Source organism: Rhinopithecus roxellana, chromosome 9, assembly GCF_007565055.1.
Source record: "Rhinopithecus roxellana isolate Shanxi Qingling chromosome 9, ASM756505v1, whole genome shotgun sequence".
NCBI lineage: Eukaryota > Metazoa > Chordata > Mammalia > Primates > Cercopithecidae > Rhinopithecus > Rhinopithecus roxellana.
Genome location: NC_044557.1, coordinates 140,181,066 through 140,195,320, shown reverse-complemented (window position 1 = coordinate 140,195,320; position 14,255 = coordinate 140,181,066). Strand labels below are relative to the sequence as shown.

Here is a 14,255-nt window from a genome sequence, read left to right as displayed (position 1 = left end):
GGCAACAGAGTGAGACTCCATCTCAAAACAAACAAACAAATAAATAATTTTTTTTGAGACAGAGTTTCTCTCTTCTTGCCCAGGCTGGAGTGCGGTGGCACAATCTCAGCTCACTGGAAGCTCTGCCTCCCGAGTACAAGCGATTTTCCTGCCTCAGCCTCCCGAATAGCTGGGATTACAGGTGCCTGCCACCACACCTGGCTAATTTTTTCGTATTTTTAGTGGAGATGGGGTTTCATCACATTGGCCAGGCTGGTCTCGAACTCCTGACCTCAGGAGATTCACCCGCTTCAGCCTCCCAAAGTGCTGGGATTACTGGCTGCGCCCAGCCAGTAAATAATTTTTTTAAACAGTCAGGAAATATGTGTTTTTTTCCAAATATGCAAAACTATTTGTTCTAAGGGAAATTGTTTTTTCAGTGAATAGAGTAATTAAAATAATACTAAGGAAATTCCTTATTTGGCAGTTTGCAAAGACAATTTGTAAATTTGTATGTACATCATTTCTGAGAATTAGTTTTCCTGAATCCTTTTTTTTTTTTTTTTTTTTTTAGGTTATATGTGCACAACGTACAAGTCTTTTACATATGTATACATGTGCCATGTTTGTGTGCTGTACCCATTAACTCATCATTTATATTAGGTATATCTCCTAATGCTATTCCTCCCCCCTCCTCCCACCCCATGACAGGCCACAGTGTGTGATGTTCCCTTTCCTGTGTCCAAGTGTTCTCATTGTTCATTTCCCACCTGTGAGTGAAAACATGCGGTGTTTGGTTTTCTGTCCTTGCGATAGTTTGCTCAGAATGGTGGTTTCCAGCTTCATCCATGTCCTACAAAGGACATGAACTCATCCTTTTTTATGGCTGCATAGTATTCCATGGTGTATATGTGCCACATTTTCTTAATCCAGTATATCACTGATGGACATTTGGGTTGGTTCCAAGTCTTTGCTATTGTGAATAGTTCCACAATAAACATACGTGTGCATGTGTCTTTAGAGCAGCATGATTTATAATCCTTTGGGTATATACCCAGTAATGAGATGTTTGGGTCAAATGGTATTTCTAGTTCTAGATCCTTGAGGAATCCCCACACTGTCTTCCCCAATGGTTGAACTACTTTACAGTCCCACCAACAGTGTAAAAGCATTCCTATTTCTCCACATCCTCTCCAGCACCTGTTGCTTCCTGAATTTTTAACAATGTCCATTCTAACTGGAGTGAGATGGTATCTCATTGAGGTTTTGATTTGCATTTCTCTGATGATCACTGATGATGTACCCATCTGATAAAGGGCTAATATTCAGAATCTACAAAGAACTTAATTTACAAGAAAAAAATCAAACAACCCCATCAAAAAGTGGGTGAAGGATATGAACAGACACTTCTCCAAAGAAGACATTTATACAGCCAACAGATACATGTAAAAATGCCACCATCACTAGTTTTCCTGAATCCTATGTTGATATGTACAAGGACTATGATCTCTAATGGATTTAAACACTGTGAAGGAAGAGGATGGAGGAAGGCAGGCATAGTGCTCAAATCCTCTCTTTTCTCATGTAGAGGCAAATTAAAATAATTATCTGGGGAAACTGACTTTTGTGAGAAGTCAAATCAGGTTATTCAGATCCAGACATTTCTTTTATTTCCTTCCTTTTACTCTATTAAATTACTGATTAAATCATTTTACAAGTTATTTTCTGTCACTTATAAAAAATTTTTCAGCTAAGAAAGAAGAGCTACCTCTTTTCCCACACTCCAAAAATGCACCTCTAAAAATAGAGATACACATTTGCCCACAGAAAGATACATGAGAGGATTCCACATACATCTGTCTTTTTACATGCAAGTTAAAACTTATGGGTAAGTTGAATACATTGCTGTATATGACAGATATACAAATTTAACAAAATATGTTTTTTTTTGCTAAAATTAAATGTTATTTATTGTAGATTGTGTCACAGAATGTAGATTCCATTTCAAACAGAAATTTCAGTTTAAAACACTGTGCAAAAGAGCTCTAGCCATTTCATGTGGAATTAATATATTTTTCCATTTGTTTCACATAAGTATGGAGCAGTGGGATCGCTTTCGTGATCAACAGGAGGACGCGGATAGCTGCTCTGAATCTGTGAAATTTGATGCTCGCTCAATGACAGCTTTGCTTCCTCCGAGTAAGTGGAGGGGGATGGGCTGCCCTTGGAGGTCATTCTTAGAGTTATTGACAACATATAAAATTATAGTCTTGAGACTTACCTTAAATGTATATGGATGTTAAAATAATACTTATTTGGCAAATAGGGATATTCTTGAGACAGAATAAGAATAAGCTTAAATAAAAGTAAGGCAGTATTATATGAAATCAAATTAATCTACAACACTGATTGAGCCCTCTGACTTCCCAGCTACAATATTAGGTCCTGGAGATAAATATGATCCTAGCACCATGCACTAATATGTGAAAATCATGGGTGGTATGTGCCTGTATTCGTTTTCTAGAGTTGTAACAAATGGCTGCAAATTGGGAGGCTTAAAACAACAGAAATTTATTCACTCACAGTTCTGAGACCCAGAAGTCTAAAATGCAGGTGTCAGACCATGTGCCTTTTTGAAGACTCTAGGGAAGAATCTTCCTGTGCCTCCTCCCAGCTTCTAGGGGCTCCTGGCAGTCCTTACTGTTCCTTGCCTTTGTAGCTGCACCACTCTCATTTCTCCCTCCTTCTTCATATGGTCTTCTTTGTGTAGCTATTTGTTCTTTTCTTACAAAGACATTAGTCTTTAGATTAGGGTTCACCCTAATCCAGTATCACTTCATTTTAACTTGATTACATCTCCAAAGACCCTATTTCCAAATAAACTCACTTTTACAGGTACCTGTGGTTAAAACTTCAACATATCTTTTGTGGGCACACAATTCAACCCCGTATAGTAGTAGTGAAACACGTTTGCACAGGTTATGACAACAGCTCAAAAGTAGCGATACTCAGCTGTATCTCAACAGGATCGTTTAACATGTCAGGAGGAATTACTTATAATTCTGCTAAACCTAAAAGCATAAATACATATCGCTAAGGGGATGGGTGGAGGCGGAAAAGACAGAGAAGACATTTCAGTGTGAAGAAGCAGCATATACAAAGTTAAAGGCTCATATATGAGTTCTTGCGTAGCAAACCTGAAATACAGACCTCAACTCCAGGGTGACAGTGGATCTTGTGCTCTGTGTAAAGGGTAGATGGGAGGATGTGGCACAAGCAAGATGCATGCAAGTAAAGATAATAGTGAGGGCTGTTACACACAGAAATAGTGAGAGTTTGAAGAAGGAGGAGAGAGTCATTGGGAGCAGAGAAAAAGCAATCGAAATGTTTGAGAGCTATTTAAAAGGTAGAATTTACATTTGTGATGATAATTTAGAGATGAAGAAAATTAATCCTGCTTTTCAGGCTTAATCAAACTGGCAGGTGGACCATATCTCAACTTGCTTCTATTATGGGTTCTTTTTCTTTTTTCCTTCAATCTTTTCTTTCCTTTCCTTTTCTGTCTTTTCATTTTTTTTCTTTTTGAGACAGGATCTCACTTTTTTGCCTAGGCTGGAGTGCAGTGGTGTGATCACAGCCTGTTGCAGCCTTAACTTCTTGGGCTCAAGCAATTTTCCCACCTCAGCCTCCTAAGTAGCTTGGATTGCAGGGACATGCTACCACGACTGGCTACTTTTTATATTTCTTGTAGAGACAGGGTTTCTCCACGTGGCCCAGGCTGGTCTCAAACTCCTAGGCTCAAGCCATCCTCCCGCCTCAGCCTCCCAAAGTGCTGGGATTACAGGCTTGAGCCACTGCATCCAGCTCTTTTCTTTTCTTTACTTTTTAAAAACTTTCTCGGCCAGGCGTGGTGGCTCAGGCCTGTAATCCCAACACTTTGGGAGGCCTAGGTGGGCAGATCACGAGATCCGGAGATCGAGACCATCCTGTCTAACACGGTGAAACCCTGACTCCACTAAAACTACAAAAAATTTGCCGGGCGCGGTGGCGGGCGCCTGTAGTCCCAGCTACGCGGGAGGTTGAGGCAGGAGAATGGTGTAAACCCGGGAGGCGGAGCTTGCAGTGAGCTGAGATCCGGCCACTGCACTCCAGCCTGGGCGACAGAGTGAGACTGCATCTCAAAAAAAAAAAAAAAGTTCTCTTCTTTTCTTTTCAATACCTTAACCTTGTTTGTTGCAACCTGAAAGTAAAATTTACTTTTTTTTTTTTTTTTTTTTTTTTGGGACGGAGTCTCACTCTGTCGCCCAGGCTGGAGTGCAGTGGCCGGATCTCAGCTCACTGCAAGCTCCGCCTCCCGGGTTTACGCCATTCTACTGCCTCAGCCTCCCAAGTAACTGGGATTACAGGGGCCCGCCACCTCGCCCAGCTAGTTTCTTGTATTTTTTAGTAGAGACGGGGTTTCACCATGTTAGCCAGGATGGTCTCGATCTCCTGACCTCGTGATCCGCCCGTCTCGGCCTCCCAAAGTGCTGGGATTACAGGCTTGAGCCACCGCGCCCGGCCAAATTTACTTTTTAAAATTGATCAATGAAAGCAATGACCACAGAAAATAAATTTTTGATGACCATTGTATTCACCTAATCAGAGAAAGGACTTCCTCATCTATTATTTCCCCTCTATATTGATTTCTCTGTACTACAATTAATATCCCATTATATAAATCACAGTGCCATATAAATGCATATGAATAAAAGATTGCTGTTATTAATAAGGTGGGTTTCACTGATCCATTCTAAAGATTAGTCAAAATGTGAATCACTTGGTTTATTTCATTTTTCTTACATATTGTTTACATTGTATTCAAATCATAAGAGGTATCCAAATACAAAACTATTGAGAAGGAATTGGACAATAAAATTATTTTAACATTGTAGTCATTGAAAATAAATATTTGCCCTATCTGATTTTAAAATATTAAAAATTAGTTACTTTAGAAAATTTTGTCATCCAGAATATCTTCCCATGTGAATGCTGAATAAAATTTGTGTTTGTATATGTAAGTGTCAATATTAAAATTTACCAACTGATTCCAAAAAATCAGACAAGCACAACTTGTAGAGCACGGTAACTTTCTTGTGGATGTTTAGTGAGTGGATAAGTCAATCAAGTGTCTATAATGATACCTTGATTGGCTCTTCCTGTGACTGCCCCTTTCTTTTCTACTGCATAAATCTGGACCATTTTTTCTTCTTTTTTATTCCAGTAGGCTTGGTAGTAACAATGTAATTGGAGATTAAAACAATTTTAATTATGGAAGAAGATAACACTTTCTAACAGTAAGCTGGGCTTTTTTGTTTTATTAGATCCTAAAAACAGCCCTCACCTTCAAGAGAAACTGAAGTCCTTCAAAGCTGCGCTGATTGCCCTTTACCTCCTTGTGTTTGCAGTTCTCATCCCTCTCATTGGAATAGTGGCAGGTAACGTGATCCAGAGTTTTGAAATTTAGTAACTGATCCATGAATTATTCATTGCCAAAGCAAAAAAGAAGCATTCGGTCTTTTATATATGGTACATTCATAAAGAAAATACTATATTACAAAGAGTCCTTCAAATTTATTAAATTAAAAAACAGATTCTGCAAAGTTAAGTAGAAAGAATAGTTTTTAAAGTAGAGAAAAACAAAATAGAATGGAAATAAGAAGTGCAAGATAAAAATACAGATTTGTAAAAGTAAAATGAAAAGGACTAAACTCTTTCAAAAATATATTATCCTCTAGAGTCCTCTCTTTCTAATGTGCATGACAAATTTCAAAAGTATTCGCTTTGCCAATGTGAAGAAATAGCATGATCATTTACATTAACAATGGCTGTAATATAAAAAACAAACCTTTTGTCCAGGAGAAGCTCTTCTATTCTTAGTACTTAGAGCAGAAAAAATATTTCTGTCAGTTTTTAAAGAGAGGAGACCTTGTAGAATAATGGCGTACAACTTAGTAAAATCCAGTTTATATGACCATACTTTTCATAGAGATATTATTTAAAATATCTCTAAACATAACCTGATAGCATCCTCTCAAATAAAAAATATAGAACGTGTTACTTGGGCTCAAAGTGATGTTCTGGAGGTATATATTTCTTTGGAGAGGCTGACTTGAACTGGAGATGGATTTGACTGTTTCTACAAGGGTGGATAGCTTGTATATACCTTAAGCACATATGTAAATATTATTCCCCTTGTAGCATTTTGGATGGATTTGATGTATTTTGATTGGCATTTGAATTTATATGCCTTATAGCTCTCCTCTTCTCTATATGTCTGATAAAATGTCTGCCCATATGCTCTAATAAGAGCTATGCAGGGGATAAGATACATTTTTATGTGCATACTAAGCAGCTTAACAACAACAACAAAAAAGTTCCTAAAGACCAGGCCAAACTTCCTCTGCTACAGGGCAGTCTAAGGAAGTATTCTAAGACAGAGCAAAAATTTCACTAAGAAAGAAATAATAAAAACAATAATATACTCTTACAATTAACCTCTGTGTAGACACTGTAATTATTCTCATTATCCACATAAGAAAATTCAGACAGCTCAGTACTGGAGCTGGAGTTCCCATCCAAGACTTCTGAACCCTAACCTCTGGTCTATTGTCTCACAGTTTAATTAAGTTTTTATAAAACAATATGGTCGGCCAATAAAAAACAAAAAGTCACCACAGGAAAATATTTTTCATAGGTAACAATTAAGTTCTTTTTGGACATTAAAAATAAACTAAAACAAATCCAACCATAACAATCAAACCAACCAACCAAACTATTGTTATCTGAGTAAAAGGACATGTTAATGTTTGGCATTAAACAGTCAGTTTCCTCATAATTAAGGTTATCTGTATGTTTGTTTATGTCTATGCTTATCTGTAATTTGAAATGCTTAACTAAAGGATGCTTCATTGTAGGGATTATTACCCGTGAGCCAATTGGAATTTGAGTACATTTCATCACTTTTATGCAAATCACTGCCTGCAGAGCCAAGACCAGGGACCGCAGCTTCTGATAAGCTCATGCAGAATGCAGACAGGAGTCGGAAAATAATTCAAGTTTCTAACCAAGTTCAAAGTCCGTGAGCTGTTAGAAAATACTACAAAGTTAACACATTTGTTCTGAAGTTTACAATGATTGAACTAGTCTGTTTACTAAAACTACAATAGGTACCTACTAAAATTGACTAGATGCTACAAATGTTCAAATTTTATAAGTTCACATCAGTGCAAGATTCACCAGAATTTGGGAAAGGCTTCACTATGTTTATTATGTATTAATACGAAACAATTGACAATCCACTTACACCTTTAATTAAATTGTAGATCAGTATATTTTTCAAAAAGAAACTGAAAAGCAATATATATCTCTATTTGGCATAAAAAATTACAAATGTAGACAAAATAGATCCCTAAAATGATAGAAGTTTGGCAACTATGAATTGATGGGTGAAATAGAATATTATATATAAAACTCTAAATATGAAGTGAATTATACATTGAGGGTTATTTTCTTCATTATAAGATTTATTCTATTTAGAACCTTTTCTTAAAGAAGCTGCTGAAACACTATCAGAGTGTGACAGCATAATACTGTGTCAGAACAATAAGAAAAAAATCAAGAATTTATGTTTATATATGTATCAGTTATTACTGAAATACTGAACATTCTTTAGCTGAAAACAATATCCATTTGGGGTAGGAAAAGATAATTCCAATATGAAAGAGTAGACATGATCTATAGAATCAAATATAACCCTGTCCTTAGGTTTTTGCACAGACCATAAAATTCTGTCTCCTTTCATATGTGAAACAGAAAAGTCACAAAATGCCATCTCTCCAGTAAAAATAAGTGAACTTTTGAAATATAAACCCTGGCATTCTTTACCTAGATATATGACAAAAAGTTAACATTTTAATGAAAAATTAGTTTTCACTCAGGGTTCGATGCAGCAGGTAATTTGTGTTTTTAGATCTGTTAATAAAACGTAGCATTTACTGTCAACTCATGTTTAATTTGTTGTCAAATTAAAAATAGTTGGTCATGTGACCTTAGTCAAATTGGGGCTTCTCTTTCCATATTGTGAAAAATATTAGCTTTACTGATACAAAATAAATCTTATTTCCAATGAAAGTAAAACTATATGGCTGAGCAATAAGGGCAATGTGCGTAGTAAAATAAAACATAGAGATAACTGTGTTCATGGGAACATGCAACTCCAGAAAAATATTTTTATCACACAATGCTAATTCCCCATAGTCAATCAATATTGGGCATATAGGTACTTGAATCACACATCTTGAATCCAAATATTAATAATAGCAAAAATCTGAAATTTATCAAATGCTTATTACATGCCAGGAAGTCGTCTAAGTATTTTACATATAGTTCATTTAGTTATTTGGACACTGACTGTTAGTACCCCATTTACACAGATGGTGAAATAGAGGCAATGACAGATTAAGTAACTTGTCCGATGCCATAGTTTATAAAGTGCAGAGCCAGAATTGCTAATCTAGGCAGTTCTATTCTAGAATCTAAATTTGTAACTGCTACTTCAAAAGAAATAATTATCAAAAAAGGACAATGCTAGAGGAAAATTTTGAAGTAATTTTGAAAATATTGTTTATTTGGGCTTCTGATTGTTACAGTCAAATTCCATTCCCGATTGTTCTTTTATTCCCAGAGTTACTCAAGCAGTGTTTTCCGCACAGTATACAGTAATTAAATCACAGAATTAACGAATGCGTGGATGAGGCTGTCAACCCAAAACTTGCTCCCCACAATGAATTTAGTAAATGTGATGAGATACAGTTAAGAAATACACTTTTATTTCCAAGTTATTGATATGTTAAGAAATATAGAATAACATACTCAATACCAACTCTATTATAGATCACATCAAAGTATTGTCACACACATTTTGTTATTCCAAATAAGCTAATATTAAATTAATAAAACCAGGAAAAATATGGTATCATATATTTTTTGAAATTAGAATTTATTTACATATTTAGGATGACACTCTTAGTGTAATAATAGGTACAGTAGTAATGCTCATCAAACAGCTGCTGCTTCTTTTTTTTTTTTTTTTTTGAGACGGAGTCTTGCTCTATCAGCCAGGCTGGAGTACAATGGCAGGATCTCGGCTCACTGTAACCTCCACCTCCCGGGCTCAAGCAATTCTCCTGCCTCAGCATCTACAGTAGATGGGATTATAGGTGTGTGCCACAACACCCAGCTAATTTTTGTATTCTTAGTAAAGACGGGGTTTCACCATGTTCGCCAGGCTAGTCTCAAACTCCTGACCTCAGGTGATCCAACCACAGCCTCTTTAAGCAAAGATAGTAAATACGGTGGATATAACTGATGATAGTATCTCTCATTTATAAGGCACTTTAGAGAAATAGATATGCCTGTTTCATTTGTGCTCAGCACCATTGTTGAGGTAATTGTTACTTTTACAAATTGAGAAAACCAAAGCAAGGAGAGGGATAAGTAACTTGTTCAGAGTAGCCTAGTTGGTAATGGAGTGGTGTAGGAAGTTTCTAGAATCAGGGAACTAGATTCTATGTAAACACCCAGCTCTCATTTATGGAACAAAACCCTTGAGTTAGGGGTAGAACTAAATGTTTTTCTTGTGTTGTTTAGTTCTCAAAAATCTATAAAAATTGTACTGTCTTCATATCACTTTTATTAAGAAAATTGATAGACTCAGGTGGAGCTGCATATATTTTTGAGCAATATGAAATTATTCTTTTTATTGTTCCATAATTGTCAAATGTGGAAAATCTTATACATCCAATCTAATATGAATATGACTAGCATAAATGTCGGTAAAAGGTATAAACAGATACATATATAGAAATACAGGAAAACAGAAAACCTCAAGCATCACTGAATAGTGGTAAGATTATGTTTAACATTTTCCTCATTGTCTATAAGTAAGAATTTGTTTTGTTTTATTTTGTTTTGAGATGGAATCTCACTCTGTTGCCCAGGCTGGAGTGCAGTGGCATGATCTCGGCTCTTTGCAACCTCTGCCTTCCAGGTTCAAGCAATTCTCCTGCCTCAGCCTCCTGAGTAGATGGGACTGCAGGTGCCCGCCACCACGCGCAGCTAATTTTTGTATTCTTATTAGACACGAGGTTTCATCATGTTGGCCAGGATGGTCTTGATCTCCTGACCTCGTGATCCACCTGCTTCAGTCTCCCAAAGTGCTGGGATTATAGGCATAAGCCAATGCACCCCGCCTATTTTTGTATAAAAAGTTAATGTTTATGCCTTTTATTTTTTTGAAACTATAAAATATATTGCTTTACATTATTTCAGAATGATAATTAGCTTGTTTAGAGAACATATGCCCATTTGGGGATATCTATCAGCAACTCGCTATGTTCCTAAAATACTGTTTTGGAATACAATTTTTTAAATTTGGTAAATAATTAATCACAAGATTGTTCATCAAAACATTGACTATATAACTGAAAACAGAGGCAAACTAAATGCAGTTGTTTTTTAAAATAAATCTGGCAGATCCATGCATATAATACAATGGAGTTTATTAAATTATTTTTGTAGAACAATATTAAATATTAATAATATGAAAAAGTACTTATGATAGAGCATTACATTAAAAAGTGGTGTCCAGATTATTTTAAAATGTCACATTTTAAGATTAATAATATGATAAGGTTTGAGACACATACACCAAAATCCTAGAGTTTAAGCTAGGATGGAGAGATTCATGGTAAATTGTTTTTCCATATTATCTATATTTTCTAGATTTTCTGCTGTGATTATATATTTTATAATATTTAAAAAGGACTGTTATGAGAATGGTACCTTTATAAAGAGAAAAAAATTATTTGCCCAACTTCCTGCTCCACCAACTGTGAATTAGGTTTGTGTTAACTGAAAATGACACTCTTCTGGCAGCTCAAGTGAAAGAATGAAGATAAACCAACAATCTATCCATACTGTTCATGATAGCAGTATTTTACCACATATTGCTTTTGTCATCCTCATGATCATCATTATCATTGTGAACTTATTCAACATGCTTACTTCGGAAACTGGATTAAGCGTTAGTTCACTTTATTCTAACAACAGTTCTATAGATACATTTCCTTTCATAATCTATAGAATTGTTTTGAATTGGAAAAACCAAAATCAGTGACCAAGAAGATTCATATAAGCAGTAATTCAGAAAGCATGATATAATCCTGGAATCGTCTTAACATAAAATGGGAAAGGGAGAATGTATGCTTCTCAGCAATATACTTAGCGTAGTTCACACATTGTAGATGAAAAGGAAATACTTGATTTAGCCTAGCATTCAAAATGTTGGAGTGGAATGGAATAAAACGAATGGAATGGAATGATATGGGATGGGATAGTGTATGCATTTAAGGATCAGGCCATGACTGGTTTATTTTTACTTCAATATACAGCTCAACTCCTGAAGTGGGAAACGAAGAATTGCTCAGTTGGTTCAACTAATGCAGACGATATAACTCAAAGTCTCACAGGAAAAGGAAATGACAGTGAAGAGGAAATGAGATTTCAGGAAGTCTTTATGGAACACATGAGCAACATGGAGAAGAGAATCCAGCACATTTCAGACATGGAAGCCAATGTCATAGATGCAGAGCATTTCCAGAACTTCAGCATGACGACTGATCAAAGATTTAATGACATTCTTCTCCAGCTAAGTACCTTGTTTTCCTCAGTCCAGGGACATGGGAATGCAATAGATGAAATCTCCAAGTCTTTAATAAGTTTGAATACCACATTGCTTGATTTGCAGCTCAACATAGAAGAGCTGAATGGTAAAATCCAAGAGAAAACCTTCAAACAACAAGAGGTAAGAGTTTGGAACGGCAAGGTCACGTGCTAGAACTGAATCTATCCAAGTCTCTTCTCCTTAGGCAGTACAGGAAAGCAAAAGTTGCAAACCCTGTTTCGTTATCCTGTTTACCCTGATTTCTGTGGTGAACTTATCAAAAGATTTTAAATGAATGTTAAGGGATTTAAAATGGATTAGCTATCTCCAAACTCTTAGAAAAAGGGGGAAATTTTCCCATTGAATATAGACTCCCTTTACATATTTTATAAATACTGTTAAAATGTCTTTTTAGACTGCCTAAACCGATCACAATTTTTAGATTGTCTTAGCAGATCCTGAGACATGAACACTCTGTATGTGTGAATTTTGCAACAGACCCATTTGATGTGCTTAGAATTTTTTGACTTGTAAGTTTCACTCAGAACTTTTGAACTTGTACATGGTCCTCAACTTAAGGTGTCAGAAGACAATGGTATTACAGTTTGTGTATAGGGAGTCTGTTGGTAAACCTCATCCCAATGCCTTGATATTCCGTTTCTATTCCATGTCACTTCTAAAATCTATCAGTGTTTCCTACATTGTTAATAAGTAAGCATATCAAAGGGTATGGGGATATTAAAGTCTTGGGCTATCAAAAGATTAGAGAAAGTATACAAAGAAGAAACTGTCCATAGTTTTGATGATACAAGAAAGAGAGGAAGCTAAAATGTTAGTTATTGGGATAGACATTGATTAAGTTGGGGGAAAGAAGAGTGGAGAAGAAATACTATTTATGTAACGATAGGGTCAGAAGAGCACTGAGATGAGGTAAGGAGAGTGGGAAGGTGAATGAGATGGAAGAAGAAAGATACGTTTGATTCTGGCAGTGCATTAAATCCTGGAGGACCATGGAGTGTTTTTGTTTCTTTGTTTTTGAGATGGAGTCTCACTCTGTTGCCCAGGCTGGAGTGCAACGGTGTGATCTTGGCTCACTGCAACCTCTGCCTCCCAGGTTCAAGTGATTATCGTGCCTCAGCATCCCATGTAGCTGGGATCAAAGGCACATGCCACCCTACCTGGCTAATTTTTGTATTTTTAGTAGAGATGGGGTTTGTACCATGTTGGCCAGGCTGGTCTCAAACTCCTAGCCTCAGGTGATCTACCCATCTTGGCTTCCCAAAGTGCTGGGATTACAGGCATGAGCCACTGTGTCTGGCTGACTGTGGTATGCTTTTGAACCCACATATGTGAGAAATTGAAAGCAAATTGGAAACCATTTGGAAGTTGGTAGAAATTTTGAACCTGTTTGAAGTGATAGTTAATGGAAACAATCAAAATCTGGTGATTAGTGAGCTGTTTGAGTTTGCATAGACGACACGTTTTGGAGGGAATTCCAGCATTAGAAAAGGAAATACAAGGGAATGGTGAAACTTTGAAACCTATATACATCTTTAGAAACAGTAGTCACTCACAGAGACTTAGGAACTAGGTCAGTGCCAATGTTTGTGCGTGTGTGTGTGTGTACTCCTGTGTACACTGAAAAACAATGTTGGGACTCTCATCCCCATTGCTTGAATAATTTTATTGATCTTTGAATCTTTAGCTCAATGTAGGAATAAATTAAATGAATGCCTGAATTTGTAAATGTCGTTTGAGGAAATGGCTTATAAGTGACACCAGCATAACACTTATTAAGGACACCAAACATTAATTTGAAAGAAAAAGGAAGAACATTGGCAGCAAATGAAAGACAGGGGTGGCATCTATCATCTCCATCGATAGAGGTCAAAAGGACTGTATGACTACAAAATTAAATGCTTGTTTCTAGGAGGGTCACTGGTGGTAGCGTGTGGAGGGAGTGCGTGGATGCTGTATAGGATTTTTTGAAATTAAACACACTTTTCCTCCTCCCAGGAAAAATAATTTCCAGTGAAATTTGACAAATGTAAGCACCATATGCAGTTTTCAAAGAAGGGAATAAGAAGGTAGCCTCAGCGGCCGGCCGCAGTGCTTCACGCCTGTAATCCCAGCAGTTTGGGAGGCTGAGGCGGGCAGACCCCGAGGTCAGGAGTTCGAGGCCAGTCTGGCCAACATAGTGAAACCCCATCTCTACCAAAAAAAAAAAAAAAAAAAAAAAAAAAATTAACCCAGTGTGGTGGTGTGCACCTGTAATCCCAGCTACTTGGGAGAACCACTTGAACCCAGGAGGCAGAGGTTGCAGTGAGCCGAGATCATGCCATTGCGCTCCAGCCTGCGTGACAGTGCGAGACTCCATCTCAAAAAAATAAAAATAAAAAGTAGCCTCAGCTTTTCGGTATGATGAAAAAACTGAGTGATTCCTGGTTTCTAGGAAGCAGAATCACTTTATAGTCCCTTAACACTTTATGCTGAACGTCTAGAGCTACCTGAC

The 14,255-nt window shown here is 36.7% G+C and overlaps 1 protein-coding gene across 3 annotated transcripts in view; it reads left to right on the top strand.

Annotated features, from left to right (window-relative positions):
* The window catches only part of MSR1 (macrophage scavenger receptor 1), an 87,448-nt gene that overhangs the window by 11,811 nt on the left and 61,382 nt on the right, over positions 1–14,255 (top strand). For all 3 annotated transcript variants that reach the window (XM_010358157.2, XM_030937407.1, XM_010358158.2), the window contains 3 exons: positions 2,075–2,178; positions 5,343–5,456; positions 11,472–11,884. In XM_010358157.2, the coding sequence (XP_010356459.1) occupies positions 2,076–2,178; positions 5,343–5,456; positions 11,472–11,884 (630 nt within the window). In that variant the 5' untranslated portion in view covers position 2,075. The remainder of the gene's footprint in view (positions 1–2,074; positions 2,179–5,342; positions 5,457–11,471; positions 11,885–14,255) is intronic.